The sequence below is a fragment of the Dermacentor variabilis genome, chromosome 7, assembly GCF_050947875.1.
Source record: "Dermacentor variabilis isolate Ectoservices chromosome 7, ASM5094787v1, whole genome shotgun sequence".
NCBI lineage: Eukaryota > Metazoa > Arthropoda > Arachnida > Ixodida > Ixodidae > Dermacentor > Dermacentor variabilis.
The window spans coordinates 137,467,106-137,483,517 of NC_134574.1; the positions used below are offsets into that span (position 1 = coordinate 137,467,106).

Sequence of the window (16,412 nt, forward strand, 5' to 3'; positions counted from 1 at the left end):
TGCGCAACTGCATCATCGCTAATCACATAGCATGAAAAGACAAGAAACGCTTCTATCGTGACCGACTTAGAAATTCAAATTCTTTTTAAGTAAGCGCACCGAGGTCATACTAACGCAGTCATCACCTAATAAACTGATGTAGAACGCTTCCAAGATTTGTCGCTCTTCTTTGCCCTTGCCCCTACCAAGAATAGTCACATTGCTAAACAAAGGATAACAATCACACTCATTGCAATGGCAAGGCAAGTTTGCACCGTTATCTGATCCCAGGGAGGAGTGGTGCTCACGCAGGCGGTCATTAATACATCGACCGGTTTGGCCTATGTAAAATCTTTCGCACGTGAGAGGGAACTTATAGACAACCCCTGCAGCACATGCCGTAAAACGGTTTTCATGCTGCGTCGTGCAAACGTGGTTCCTTGCCCTGCCTCGAGAAATGCGCGAGCACAGACCCGAAAGCTTACAAGGGGCAGAAAACACAACATTTACTCCCTGCTTGGCGGCAACCTTTTTGATATTGTGGCTCACTTTATGCGCATACGGCATCATAACTTCAAGTTTCCTACGTTCCTCTTGTCCCCTTGTCCTTTGTGTTTTTGACTGGTTTTTTCGTTCAAGTATAAACTTGAAGTTCCTCATTTGAGTGGTCGACGTCCACATGCGGCACGTCCCAATAAACACTCCCATCTCTTCTGCAATGGTACAAAGGGGCTGACTCACGTCTTTCTGGAGCGCATACAAATTGCTCTGATCTGCAAATAGCGAAATCAGCGAGCCGTGGAAGAGAAACTTGGAAGTATTGGAATGGTGTATCTAGTTGTGAAATGTACTCTGGGAGTTCGCTTTGTCCAGAGAACTGAACTGTCTCCGGATTTCTCACTAGATTCGCCTTCTTCCAAATGATCCTTTGCTTAGCTTGTATAAAGCGGTGGTCAGGTGTTATTTGCTGTACGTTTGTCCTCGTTGGAGCATGCACTCGACTCGCTTGTGCTGTCACTTAGCTTTTCGAGATCAGGTTGAACATCTGCAGCCCAAACAGACAGCGATATACAGGGAATAAAATAAGCGGTAAAACAAAGCGCAATGCAGATATAGAAAACAAGGTGCCTCTGTATAGTGAAAGAAGGCGGAGCCACTATGCACGGTGTCTGTGTTATAACCAAAAATTTAAAACGCAGGAGCACAGACATAAGGGTGAAGCCGTAACGATGCGAGACAGCAGAGCGCGTGCGCGCACACCCTGATCAAAAAATTCGGGCATTCCACCAGGCAACACATTTCACACACGATAAATCCAAACAGACTTGCACTCGGGGTCGTCGTCACTCCCGGAAAGTTCGCTGTCTTCGCTATCTGATGGAATTGCTTGGCAATAATAGCGTTTAGGATCCATTTCTAGTTCGAGAACAAAAAAACAAACCCAGTGAGCACATTGTTGCAAATACGCAACGTAGTAACTTTCCGTCGCGAGAAACAAACTATTGCAAGAAAATAATGTTTTTTGCCATCTAAACGATTACGAGGATGTATTACACAGCTTAATATTTTTTTCCACAGGTTATTCCGTTCAGAAAGGCATTTATAACTGGAAAAACTTACCTGTATAGCTACGTGCTGGCGCGAGCAGCGTCCACCATATTTGTTCGGCAATAGTTGCGCAGAATGAACACAGAGGGCAGAAAACGAAGATGCGTTTTTCAAACTATTGTTGCAGAAATGCAACATCGTGTACAGGAAGAACCAACTGAACTTAGATTTTGTTTTTATGGCCGTTTATCGGTATGTTGCATATATGCAACAAGGTGCAGTAAAGGGTTAATGCCGGAACAGGCCTCCCTGTGTCGGTTTAAGAATACCTGGCTTAATCGGTTGTTTGTAATTCTGATGTAATGTTTTGCGATATTTATAGTTTGCTAAAGAAACGTTAGTAGCAATTTTTTGTAGTTTTTCCACCATATCAGTACTGGAAAAAGTTCCGTTGTCGGATATGAAGCTGAGGATAAGGCTTGACATGTAATCGATTTGACAGCATAATAACGGCATAACAAATGAGAAGAGGTTTGAAGATTATGACTGGCCACAGTAAAATGCCAATCAGCCATAGAAAATGCAACTAGCTATAGGCCAATTCTGTGTCGCGCCATTTGTATCTGCATTTTAATTTATGCACTCAAGAGGTTGTGCAATGGAATAAAATCAGCCTGACTGTACAAATAATTATGGGCTACTGGAATCACAGAATTTAGAAATCTGCGTTTCACGGAAGTATGAATGTCGTGTCCTCCTACATTGTCGACCCCCTTATACTTTCCGGACCGCGACTACATGTGGCTCGCCTTTTTCTCGGTTGCTCGCTCGAAGCAAATGCCAAAGCTTAACTGCGGCCTGTTTGCTCGTTTCCTTCATTTGTCGGGAGTCAACTTGATGCTTAAACTCTCAAAGTTTCGAGTGGTGCTCCAGTAGGGAGAATGTATCCCAACGTGTGTGTCGTCGTAATGTAAGCATTTCTGACCTTTTCGGTGTTCGCAGCCATGAGCTGCGAGCCTCGTCGCCAACTCCTAAAGGCGACGAGGCTCCCTGTGGCGCCGTCGTGCCCAGCTTTGCAAATGTCAACCCTGTCCCGGCTCCCGGCGTAAAAGAAAGCCGGCGATACGCCCGGTCATTCATGGCCGGGCACGGCACTTGCAGCCGCGACCATCGTGCTGGCGGAGCTGGCCAGCGGGGAGTGCTCCAGCGGCGTGCAATAGGCAAAGACTCTTGTGATTTGTCGCGGCCACTTTCCTGGAAACGGATCGAGAAAGAACACTATTAAAAGTACAGCCTCAAATACAAAACCACTGTTTTGAGGGTGTCATTGTCTATGAGATCACAAAATTGCGTACACAAACTGATTACATCCAAAGGTGCATTATCAGACGTGGAGACGGACATGCGGAACATTTTGTAATGCATTGCGCTGGTGAAAAAAATTTAAAATAAGATAAAAGTGAGAAACATTCTAACTTTTCTTCGGGCCATGGTTTCACTAAGGGACGACAAACACTGTTGAGAAGTATTAAAAACTTTGTAACTGTCCATCCACATTTACCAGTGCCATCAGTATTTCGCTGTCGTCTTGTTCGCCATTTATCCCGAATGCACGCCTACGTTCGAGGCAACTTGTAGATATGACAGAGGAAGACTTCTAAAAAAAATATCAAAACTCCTTTCTGAAAGAAAGATTGTTGCACGCCAAGCTTTCCCTTAATGCAAACTGAATCAAAGTCAAATTCTATACCAAGGACCACGCAACGAACCCAAAAAATTCTGAGCGACCCGATGGTATGCACATGTGATTTGATTTCCTGTTCAGGATTGTATGTTTCGAACGTTGAAGTTGAATGAAGACACATTTCGTTAAGTTGCATAGCCTTTAGTTTAGATCACGTAACCTTTGATCACACGCACACACTCACACTTTCACAGACAGCTCTACACTTGCGTTTGCTTACGACAGCCTCTTCTTCTGCCGTGGGCTGATATCGCGGCCTACCCATGGTGACGGCTGGCAATGCATTGCGTGACGCGCGTAATGCAATGCAGATATATACAGTTCGTCTGGGAAGCGCGACGTGCGATTATGTTTCTTTAAGAAAGGGACTATGATTTTTTTTTTTCCCCCAGATCCTAAGACGAGCCGTGTTCACGTGCGCTTGCTGTCTCCGATAAGCAGGGAAGCTCAGTTCATCGCGACAGGGGCGGTGTCATGCCGAGCAGAAGCAACTTGCACTTCCAGTGAACTTTGTGCGCATACCGAGCCGAGCCCGTCTTGCCGAGCCCGTCGCTTCGCGCTGTTATCGGCCACTGACCGGCCGGACAGTCGATGCTGGTGCCCTACTTCGAATGTAAACTTTAGTGTTCTACGCAGATGTGAAAGTCAGCTTTCCTGCAGTGCGTTTACAACGCTTATGGACGAATCAGTGAGACCTAGAAGGCTTCACTTTAATTAAGTTGTTTCCTTGCGAAAAATGCGCAGGCAGACCTACATTTAGAACTTGGATCCGCTGTCTAGTTATGCTCACGCAGTTAGTCCTCCGGAAGCTTCTTTAAACACTTGCATCAACCTCTTGATAGCGACATACCTGTCTATTTGCAAGTTCCCAAACTCATTACAGAAACTTGCCTTCTAAATAGATTTTTGTTTCTCTTCAAATGCTTTTATCATGCCACAGTCTTGCAGTTTTTCAGCTGCCAAATGTGTCTCAATGAAAAATGATCTGAGGTGTTTGTAGAACTAAAGAATTTGTAGGGTGGGTACTTGACAATCAAGGATGCTAGCTCCATGAACAATCCATTCTATAATGCTTTGCTTAGCCCATTTTATGTTTTATTCCCGATGCTGCCACGAAGTCATAGCCTGCTACACTAAGGAATAGATTATATAATATGTTTCACAAAAAAATTGATCTTAATAAAATTTAAATAGCAAAGTTAAGATTATTTAAATCTAAGATTTATTAAATAAAGTAAGCTAAATTTTTCCAAAACATAATAGGCCTGATCTACATAGACCGTCTATCTCCATCTTGCCTGTCTTGCAGTGTCCTGTAATTTTAACAGTGTTTGTTCCTATATGATGTTGCCTTCTCATAAGGTTAAGGCGGCTTAGCACTTGATTGTAACTTTTTGAATGCTACATATTATTTAGACACATAATTGCGCTTTTCTATAGTTTGCCTGACTTCCTTGTTCCATCACATAGGCGGTTGAATCTTCCCACTCCAATTTCGTAGCCGCGTTTGTCATACCTCTAGCTGCATGACATCTATGAGCTCCTTGCAATTTATGAGCACTGCAGAAAGCGCATTTATTTATTTTTCTAAGCATTGCGCCTTATCAGCTAAATATTTTTTGTTAGTTTTTAATTATTATGCCGCTGTTGCTTTCAGTCCTGCGACGGCATATTTCCCAAAGTTTAGGGTGGCATCTGTGCAGGTTGGAAAATCGCAGGCTGGTGTCTATGGCTAAAGAAAAGTCGCAGGGGCAAATAGGACTGGCAAAAAATTACAGCATGCAAGCGATCCCCGTCCAAGCAGACGACGTCCCTAGATTTGTACTTGAAATTTTTCCAACATTCGCAATTGAGTGTAGATTGTGAATTCCTGTACAATGGCACGTCAACTCGGCGAAATTACAGGATCAAGGCGAACAACATCGCCTTTAGGAGATACTGAAGCATAACCTCGCTTTTGATGAAATAATCCAGGCATCTTAATTCACTACATGTTGCATGCTATATGACTGTAGTAGCTTGTGTGATTTTCCTAAATATACAAACACCATGTTTAATCACGCACTCTCTTGTTCTTTCTTTGCAGGTGGAGGTAGGGGAGTACCTAATTTCAAGAACAGCAGTCAGCGATGCCATGGAAGAACTGACGGATCTCGGACAATATAATCTACTAACCAACAACTGCCAGGACTTCGTGCAGAAGCTCCTGGTGAAATTGAAAGTACCCTTTCCGGCCGAATTGATTACGGCCAAGATCGCGACCGCAGAGTTGGGCCTGAGCGTGGCAGCGCAAAGCGTTTCTTCCCATTTTTTTAAATAAAAGTTTGCCACAACCTCTTGGGCTCTGGCGTCGTCCTCGGCCAGCTGTTGCTTTACTCCAGCTGACTGAGCCTAGCACAATAACTGATTGAAATAATTAGCGATACAGAGGTAAAAAAAGAATCGCGCAAATGTACCAGTATTTGAGGGTAATATCCGTAGCATAAAGAAAAATTTGGCCAACTGCTGATCTACCTGTCACAATGTTCGTTTCAGTACGACATCATTACAATAACGAAAACATAATAAAGTATTTGAGTGTAATATCCGCAGCATAAAGAAAAATTTGGCCAACTGCCAATTTAATAAACCTGGATACGTAATGCTGTCACAGTGCATGCGACACGTTTCGGTGGACTAGCTCTCTTTATCAGGAAGGCGCTATATTTTCAATGCCTAATGGACATCTCGAGCACTCGACGACCTACTGAAACACTTTCTTTCAACCCTTGATTCTAGTGTCATGTCTGGTGTAGTATATACCACCCCCAACACTCATGTTAACTTCTTCGTAGCAATTCGTTTTACGTGACGGATGGGTTTCCTTGTTGGGTGGGAATAGCAATGCTTATTGATATGGAGACGGACTTGCTGCCATAATTACTGCCCAGCTACTCCGACGACGTCCCTAGATTTGTACTTGAAATTTTACCAACATCCACAATTGAGTGTAGATTGTGTATTCCTGGCGCGTCAACTCGGACAAATTACAGGATCAAGGTGAACAAGGTCGTCTTTAGGAGGTACTGAAGCATTACCTCGTATTGGATGAAATAATCCAAGCATCTTAATTCACTACTTGTTGCATGCTACATGACTGCAGTAGTAGCTTGTGAGATTTTCCTAAAGATACAAACATCATGTCGAATGAAGCACTCTCTTGTTCTTTCTTTGCAGGTGCCCGTGGGTGAGTACCCCACACAGAAAAAGCACGCTGACGACACAATGGAAAAAAACTTACCGACCTCGGAACCTATAATGTAATACTAAACTGCCAAGAGTTCATTCGGAAGCTGCTGCAAGAGCTGCAGATACCTTTTTCATCGCAGTTAGTAACACCTCAGCAACTGCGGAATTATTCCTGAGCATGGCTGCTCAGAGCACATCAGTAGCGTTTTTAAAATAAAATTCATTAAACAGTTTAAGAATTGGCTTGAATAAATGAATGTACAATGGCGCGTCAACTCGGCCCAACTACACCTCGTACTGGATGAAATAATCCAGGCATCTTAATTCACTACATGTTGCATGCTATATGACTGTAGTAGCTTGTGTGATTTTCCTAAAAATAAAAATGCCATGTTGAATCACGCACTCTCTTGTTCTTTCTTTGCAGGTAGTTGTCGGGGAGTACACAATCACTAGAGGCGACGCTAATGCAGCGATGGAACAACTGACGGATTTAGGAAAGTACAACGTGTTAACCAACAACTGTGAAGATTTTGTTCAAAAGCTGCTGGCAAAACTGAAAATACCTTTCCCTGCCGAATTAATTACGGCGAAGACCGTAACAACTGAACTGTGCCTCAGCGTGGCAGCGCAAAGCGCTTCTTTAACATTTTTAAAATATAATTCTGCCACGATCTCTTGGGCTCTGGCGTCGTGTTCGGCCCGCTGTTGCTTTACTCGAGCTGATTGAGCCTAGTACAATAACTGAGTGAAATCATTAGCGATGCAGAGGTAAAAAAAGCATGGTGCAAACATGAATATCTACCAGTATTTGAGTGTAATATCCCCGCAGCATAAAGGAAAATTTGGCCAACTGCTGATCTACCTGTCACAATGTTCGTTTAAGTACAGCATCATTGCAATAACGGAAACATAGGTAAGGAAAGATAATCACATTAATAAACCTGGATACGTAATGCTGTCACAGTGCATGCGACACGTTGCGGTGGACTAGCTCTCTTTATCAGGAAGGCACTATATTTTCAATGCCTAATGGACATCTCGAGCACTCAACGACCTTCTGAAACACTTTTTTTCAACCCTTGATTCTGGTGTCATGTTTGGTGTATACCACCCCTAACACTCATGCCTTGATTTTATATCTGAAATGAAAAATTCAATTGTTCCAATAGTCTGTGGTGATTTTAATATTCATCTATCAAAAGACCAATGTCATCATTATGTGTTCCTTTTGCAGTCCTTAAATTTTGGAAAAGCTGGAGTTTACGATTTCACCATTGCTGATCACTGCCCGACTTTTCTTGCCATGATCTAACTTGCATCCTGCTCAAAACTAGAGCCTGACATATCGCATACGCGTTAACTATCTGCAAGTATGTACCCTCATGAAATGCACCTTGTTGGAAGCACTGTATATTGACGATGTTCAAGTAAAATGTGAAAACATTATTCGCAGCATCACCGATGCAATTGGACAGTTATACGCGCACACGACATAAATATGACCATGCCGTATGTCCTTGGATAACTCGGGCTATTCTTGCACTGCTGAAGAAGAGACTACTACTACTACTACAACAACTAGTACAATAAGCTGGAACAAAACATATGACTAAAGCTATTTACGTATTACTGAAATCAGTCCATCGGAAAGATGCATAAATCCAATAAGGCAGATTATAGTGGTCTTATTACTTGTTGCGATACAAAACAAATATGGCAGATTGTAATCGAAATCACGGGATTCGGTGATAAGAAAAAATCTAGACAATATAACTAGCCTTACTAATGGTTTTAACCATTACTTTCCTGCTGTTGGTGAAAATGTTACGCAACAATTTAGTGCTGCACAGCCCACCATTGATGTCGAAAGGAATGAAAAAAAGAGGTCTAGTTTTCAGATCATAACACAAGAAGAGGTGAAGTCTGCTGTAGGTAGGCTACAGGTGAAGAAAGCTACAGGAATTGACGGCATACTAGCTAAGGTACTGAAAGATCATTCAGATACTTAGAGTACTCCACAGTGCCATTTATTTACCCATTCATTAAGCTCCAATCCCTATCCTGTATACAAAGGCGGCAACCTCAATGATCCCAGTAGCTACAGGCCGAGATCCAATTTAAGCATTATAAACAATATTTTTGAAAAATTATTCGTGCAACAGCTGAACGGTTTCCTTAGCAAAATTAAGATTGTTTGCATGAGCAGCAAGGTTTTGTCCCACGAAGCTCCCGATCTACTGCTGTCCTGACTCGATCGCAAACTATTAACTCTGCACTTACCCATCAAATGATTGTTATCGGAATTTTTGTTGATATAAAGGAGGCATTTGGCACCATCTGTCCCTTGGCACTGTTAGAAAAGCTCAGGTGCTATGGTATTCTACTCTATTCTATTTCTTACTTTGACTTCTTTAGACTTTCTTTGACTTCTAGTTATCTTAAGTCACATAAGCAAAAAGTATACAGTGATGAGTTTCTACCCACTTCAAGAACCGTCGCAAGAAGCGTCACAGAGGAAGGAAAAATCTAAGAAGCGCAAGCTTTCTTTGACGAGTTTGTGAAGATGTGAAGCGACAGGTATTTTGCTATTAAGATATTGGTGCAAGTGCTTAAAAAGCTTCCAGACTAACTTCGTGAGCAAACTTAGTAGAGAGCGGATCCGAGTTCTGCCTCAAACCTAAGTGTGCACTGTGGATAAATGCCTAACAAGACGACAGTGAGATACTGATAGCGCCAACGAATGTGGATGGACAGTTAGAAAGCTTTCAATACTTCGCAACAGTGTTTGTCATTCTTTTGTGAAACAATGGCATAAAGAAAAAGAGTGTCTCTCATATTTATGTTTAAATTTTTTTCACAGTACCAGCGTAATAAATTAGAAAATGCTCTTCATGTTCATCTCCATGCCTGATAATTCACCTTCGTATGTAACGAGCATGTGTGAAGGAAGTGGGTGCTCAAGATTTGTATTTGCACTAACTCTTAGCTAATGTTTTTTTTTTATTTGAAAAAGTGCTTCAGGGCAACATTGCATAGGCAATGACACTCTCAAAACAGTAGTTCTGAATTTGAGGCTGAACTTTAGTACTAGTGTTCTTTCTAGATCTCTTGTCATCAAACAAAGTCAACAAAGTCTCTTGTTATCAGCAAACAAGGCGCAAGCTCACAAAGGTTGTGCTTTACTGCACACCCTTGGACGACTCCATCTTGGCCGGCTCAGCCAATGCGCTTACCTTAGCAGTGAGTGACGTGCCAGGCAACATACAGCGGCCTACCGCCTACCGCGGTGGCCGACCGCCACTTCGCGGTGGGCTTTCTTTATAATAGTAGCACCGAGCTTGTCAAGGTGGGCGAGGCGGCACGAGAAAGTGTTACGGGCAACCTTTGTCAGTAATGTAATGGCCAGTCACGAGATGGTGGCATTATAAGCGTTATGGAGCTCGTATCACAGAAAAGTCGGTGTCGGCGGCGTTGGCCGTGAGCGAAAAATCCCCGAAGGCAATTCATATTGAAGCAAATACCGAAGCACGCATACCCAACCCATTGTCTACCACCAAAGCTGCTCATACCTTGTCTTTCATTCTTTACAAGATATTACTTGGAATTTTGAGAAGGGCAGCCCACAAACAAATGTAATGGGAAAAAACATCGACAGTGCAAGCCCTTTATGTTAGCTCTTCTCAGACTGAAATAAAAAAAGTGCAAAACAATAACAGGAGATCGATCCATGCAAGAGGCCGCGTTTCTACCAGGAAGCTCGCCTTCGTGCATAGTGTTCGCAGCCAGCGTTTCCCGATAAACGTTATGGTTACATAACCTGCAGTTGCCGGGAAACATTAAAAGCAGCAAATGGTCTTTGAACGCTGTCGCATTCCGCCCTTAAAGGCAAAGCTTAAGCGTCCTCCAAATTTTTTTCAAAGCCACTCTTGTTTTCTCCCTCTCATTTATTTTGCCCTGTGCTATTAAACAAAACGGAAGCTTGACAATTGTGTGTCGTTTCATTGGCTTCATGCCAAATCCACTCAATCCGCGACCCCAAAAGATCTGGCCACCCTGCGTACTCAACAAAACCAACAGGTTATGGGCCCAGGACGACGCATCAACCACTTTTTGGAAGAAAGACAGATTGCCTTGGTTGAGTGATGAAAAAGTACGACCACGTTGAAGCAGAAAACGTCAAGCTACGCCGCCTTCACTACGTCGTGCTGATGTCTTCAGAAGTTTAGACAGGCGTGAGCATCGTGAAACTGTCGGGAAGAAGTGACTGACAAGCGGTGTCTGCCCGTGAAGAAACGTGAGAAGTGCATATTTTTTCATGAGAAAGATGGACCGTCACACAACACCGGCGTTGCTGCAGGCTCCATGTTGGATGTGTACGGAAGGCACTTAGACACGTCCGGCATGAGTACGGCAAAACTGTCAGGAAGAAGTGACTGACAAAATCTTTTCAGTGGATACTAGTGGCGAAATTTTTCAGGAAGAAGTGACCGACAAATAGTTTTCACGTACGCTAATTGAGAAACAGCTCCGAAAAAGAAGTGCATTGTCCCTCTTGTGTTCGAGGATCAGCGATCATGTCGGCATTAGACAAGTATAGAGTGCCGAAGTTGTCATCAGATAACTATCACACATGGTTGATAAGGGCAAGAGCAGCTCTCGTACAGAAGGCATGCTGGGAAGCGATCAACCCTGGATTCTCGAATAGAGAAATGAACGAGAGAGAAAAGCAGACTGAAAACAAGGCCCTGACCTTTCTGTTCCTTATCGTCGAGGGCAACTACCTGGATGACATCGGGGCTTGCAAAACTGCAAACGAAACCTGGAATACGCTGCAGGAAATGCACTCAAAGTTTGGACTCTTGCATATGCAATACTCCAGCTGATGCAGAATTTTTTCAAAAAATGAAGAGAGGCGAGTTGATGCAAGATTACCTAGGAAGATTAATGGTGCTGCATAGGAAGTTGTCAAATGCAGGCTATGCATTTACAGAGAGGTTGCATTAGTGATGCTAATGGGGCTTCCCGACACATACGAACCGCTCATTCTGAATTTGGAGCAAGACGAACAAACCCTCACGACCAAAGCAGTGAAGACAAGGCTGCTGATCGAAGAAAAAGAGAAAGCTGCGTCGTGACGAAGAGAGTCAAACAAGGGCCCTGATCACTAAAGCCAGATTAAGGACTGCGAGCAAGCAACCCAATGAGAAGGTGCATCATCAACTCACTGTCAAGAAGGACGAGAAGTTTTCTTCAATGCACCTCAAGTATGCAAAAGAAGGTGCGATGCTTTGCTTGTGGCAAAATTGGTCATATAGCCAGAGACTGTGACCAGTTTCAAGATGAAGGGGATGACCAGAAGAAGAGAAACTTGTCACAGGCAAAGATTGCAACACAGATGGCTTTATGTGCCAAAAATTAGGGTGCCTCGATGCATGCGCTCCCCTCCGCCGCCATGCAGGGTGAAGAAAACCGCGTCGTCTGCTACAGCGTCCGCCATTATGATGCCCTCTCCGTAGGCAGTCAACGGGCATCGCGCAGCTGCATATACAGTTCGCTTTGATAGCGTGTGCTGCTTTAACGATATGTCGAGAACACGACATTTTCGCATCAGCAGTGTGAAGGTATCAATTTAATATGCTGTCATTTTTATTTTTAAAGCGGAATTTCCAACTGGACTTGCTGGCGGCAGAAAACTGCCGTCCACGCCAGCTGCACAGACCTTAAAGAACGTCTTGTTGGGCTAGCTGGTGACTGTTCACCTCGGTTAAGGGCACGAAACACACACAGGCACGAGTCCCACCGTCTTTTGCTGTGTCTGTGTGTGAGTTTCGTGCCTTTAACCAAAGCGCAAAGACTGTTTGGCTGCCAGCTGAAACCAGAATCTGTTTAACAAACTGCGTGCTGCCACGGGACAAAAGAATAATTGTCATCGCACACCCTTCTTTTAAATCTTGTTTGAATGTGGCAGCTTTTCATTTGTGTCTGTGTTACCTGTCTGTCTTACCTGTTTGTGTCTGTGTTACCTGTGCTGACATTTGCGAATTTTTTAACGTCGCATATTTCAACCAATATCACATCCACGACCTTTCTTTGTGATTTTGTAGCATCGGGTGTGATGGATCCGTGGTAGAGGGCATTGGAAATTTCGACCACCTGAGGTTTTATTAACATGCACCGATACCGAACTAGTACACAGCACCCCGAGTTTAACCTCTACAGAAACTCGGCCGCCACGGCTGGGTGGCTCCCACATCCTTAGGATCAGCAGTCGAGCGCGATAACTACGGAGCGCATACATCCGGGCCACTTGTATTGCTTCATTGTAGTTCGAAACGTAATTTATATTTGTACTGTGGGATATTACACACTAATACTACTAAATGAACCATTTCTGGCGCATCTTTATGTTTAGCTTGAGTATATGGGATGCGCTTTCATTGAACGTTTTACTTTATTTTGTGGCCGTATTCTATTTAGCAGTGCTTCCATAGTTATATATAATTTTGTTTTGAATTCTTTTACCTTACTGTAAATATGCAGATGAGGGTAAACAAAATATTGAATGCATACCAGATTATTTGGTGCCTTACATGTGGCTTATATAGCACTAAATCACGACTCTCACGTAGTAACTGGCTATAAAGCCCTGTTTAGCACATTTTCTGCACGAATATATTGTCAACTGGTAATTGCTATAAATCGGTCATCGATGCTGCTAAAATAAAGTGGCCACACAGCTTCTCAACACTCAGAAAAAGTGCATTCAATAGATAGCAATTTTCGATGTGACAGCTTGTTTATTTGGTCAGGAACATTAAGGATTTCAAAAACAACAAGCGCTACAACTCGCTGCAAATTGACTGCAGCACATGTCTTTCTTCCATGCCCACTAATTCTCGCAGCTTCGAGCTGGCGCAGGTGAATGCGTAGCCTTACTCGTGCATAACTTGATATCAGCATGTGTTCCAGAGAATCCATGTGACACAAACACACGCATGAACACACACATGCACAGACACCAAGTACTGCCAGAGTTGGACAGCGGCACAAGAATAACGCCGGGAAAACATGTCAACACGATCTGTACTTTACATTCTACTGCGCCATGTGTATGCTCTTCGAGCTTATTACAAAATCAAATTGTACAAGGTGCCGGCCACAAAGAGTGCACAACGTACGCATACTGTACATCTTGACGCTCTTGCAGCCGGTGTGCAACAAGCGATTAAAAAGAAATCATTTTGTGTTATCAGAAATAAATGAGTTACATACGCATGCAGATGCATATGTGCCAGATATCAAGAATACAAGACGAACACACTACGGGAAAAAGCACACAAATGAACGAATAACTACGAATGCAGAAATGGCATAACTTACGCTGCACACATACGATTGCTCCGTGGGTTGCCACTTGTCACGCTTGACCTTAACCAGTCAGAGCAGTCGTCTTTTCGATTTTTTAGGAAATCGGAACGTCTTCCAGTCATTTCATGAGTGGTTCATGCACTGGGGCACGCAACACCTGGGCATTTCGGACCAGAAAACGCCGTGCACGTGTCTCTTTCGAACGACCGTAACAAAATGTGGGGAGTGCAATGGCGGCCGGCGGCCGGAGGGCGGCACTGACCCCTTCACAGAATGACTCCACCCTCCGAGAAGGCGCGCGCATCGAGACACCCTACCAAAAATGTGATAACAGCGCCTCCTCATGTGTGGCATCTTGATAGCGGTGCTGCAGATCACGTGACATCGCACAAGGCAAAGGTCACTGACTTCAAGTCATGCGAGTCAGGAGTAGAAACTGCAAACAAAGAACCATGAGTGTCACGGGGAAAGGAAGAGTTCAGATTTAACTATCTGAAGAGTGCGGTGGGTCATTCTCATCATGCTAGTAGATGTCCTTTATGTGCCCGACTTGAACGGCAACCTACTATCAGTCAGAAGAATTGAAGAGTGAGGTTTGCACGTGATGTTCACCGGGGGCAAAGCCGAAGTTACAAAGGACACTGGTGAGCTGATCCTTACTGCAACTCGAGAAGGAAGACTGTACTATGTCAAAGAAATAATGTTGACGAAGATGGCAAAGACAAAAGACACAGCTCTTAGCAGACGACTAGGCCACCTTAACCAGGATGCTGTTCGACGCCTCTGCAGAGCTATTGAAGACCCTGTGAAGGACAAATGTGACACGTGAAATGTGAAATGTGAAAGCTAAGGCGAAGCAATTTCCCAAAGGGTGAGGCAACACGGGCTAAGATTCCACTGGAGCATTCAGATCTGGTTGGAAAGATCACACCAACGACCAAAGGGGGCTCCAGTTACTTTGTAACCTTTGCAGACGACTACTCAAGATATACTGTGGTGTATCCCATGAAGGCCAAAAGCGAAGTGCTTCAGAAGTTTGAAAAGTACTGACACATGGCAGAAAATCTACACAACACAAAGATGAAGACCTTGCGTAGTGATAACAGAGGAGAGCACACAAGCAAGAGTTCAAGGAGTACCTGGCCAAGCATGGCATAAGGCGCCAGCTGACCATTCCTGGCACGCCTGAGCAGAATGGAGTCGCAGAGAGAATGAACCAAACATTGCTTGACACGACGAAGTGCCTTCTCTTTGAATCAGGTGTCACCAAAAAGGCTCTAGGCTGACGCCGTTGTCACTGCAAGTCATATCAGAAACAAGTGCCCATTGAAGGCGGTTGGAGGAGAGTCACCAGATCTGCGGACAGGGGGAGAAGTGAAATTGGACCACCTAAGAGTGTTTGGGTGCAGAGCATGGAGTGTGCGAAATAGACGATGCAAGGGGAGCAAGTTGGACCCGAAAGCAGAAGAGTGCATACTGGTCGGCTACCCAGAAGGAGTGAAGGGGTACAAGCTGTGGAACCAGAAGGAAGATCACTTCTTTGCAAGTCAGGACGTTACATTTGAAGAAGAGTTCTTCCCATGCAAGCTTACCCAATTAAAACTTCTTTCTGGGCGAGTTGGCGCATACTTGACATAAAAATTGTAACAGCGCAAACACACAAAGTAACAAAGACGAGACACAAGCGCTGACTGTCAACTTTGGACAAACAGTGTTCAACTGACAATGGTCACGCTTTCATTAAGCCTTTTTAAACTTCACGGCAAGGGCCTGTCTTTTACGCACGGAGATACCAGTTGAAAACGTGCTGCAGTTTTTAGATTTATATATGACGTTTTTAAGACATGTTTGTTGGCACTATTCACCACGTGCTAAAGAAGAACTGTTACCAGTATACAATTCTGCCCACTCGAAAATCGTAAAACGAGGAATTGCAACAACCTGCCTGGGGTCTGCGCTTAAGAAATCGTGTCACCATTGTATCAAGACGAGTTTTGACAATGAGACTGAGCAGCTTTTAAAAGCCGCCAACCCTCGTTCGGTGTTGACGTCAGTGGGGGAACTTTGCTCCGGAAGCTGAAAGGCAACAAAAAGCCTAAGGAGCGCGATGAAGTGGAGCATAGCGCTCAAAAATAAGATACAAGTGGTCCAGCACATTCACAGGGTTGGCCAAAATCTCAAGAAGGTGGCGAACAGGTATGGAGTACCTGTGCTCTTCTCCACCCCGAACAAATTGGCCTATCTCTGCGCCCCAATCATGGGTGGCACTACGAACGGGTGTAAACTACAGCATGTTAAACGTTACGTGCATTTCTCCACTGTAGTGGTTTACCTGACTCCGCTCAGCTATGGCAAGTGCTACATTGGGAAAATGGGCCGTTGCATCAGTGACCGAATAAGAGGGCATGCAAATATTTTAAAGAAAGATGCAGCCAAGCTACAGCCTCCGCCAAGCAAAGCGACCCCGAGCTGCATTCAGTTCGAGAAAAAGACTCGCTGCTCCAGCTTGCGGAGGTGCCCCTTCCCTACACAACACTGGTCA

At 44.1% G+C, this 16,412-nt stretch overlaps 1 protein-coding gene across 4 annotated transcripts in view; it reads right to left on the minus strand.

Moving 5' to 3' along the window:
- LOC142587974 (uncharacterized) overlaps positions 1–16,412 on the minus strand; it is a 52,993-nt gene that overhangs the window by 11,752 nt on the left and 24,829 nt on the right. For 3 of the 4 annotated variants that reach the window (XM_075699376.1, XM_075699377.1, XM_075699375.1), the window contains one exon: positions 2,513–2,781. The exons of the other annotated variant lie outside the window; for it this stretch is intronic. In XM_075699376.1, coding sequence (XP_075555491.1) covers positions 2,513–2,781 — 269 coding nt within the window. The remainder of the gene's footprint in view (positions 1–2,512; positions 2,782–16,412) is intronic. 4 annotated transcript variants of the gene reach the window in all.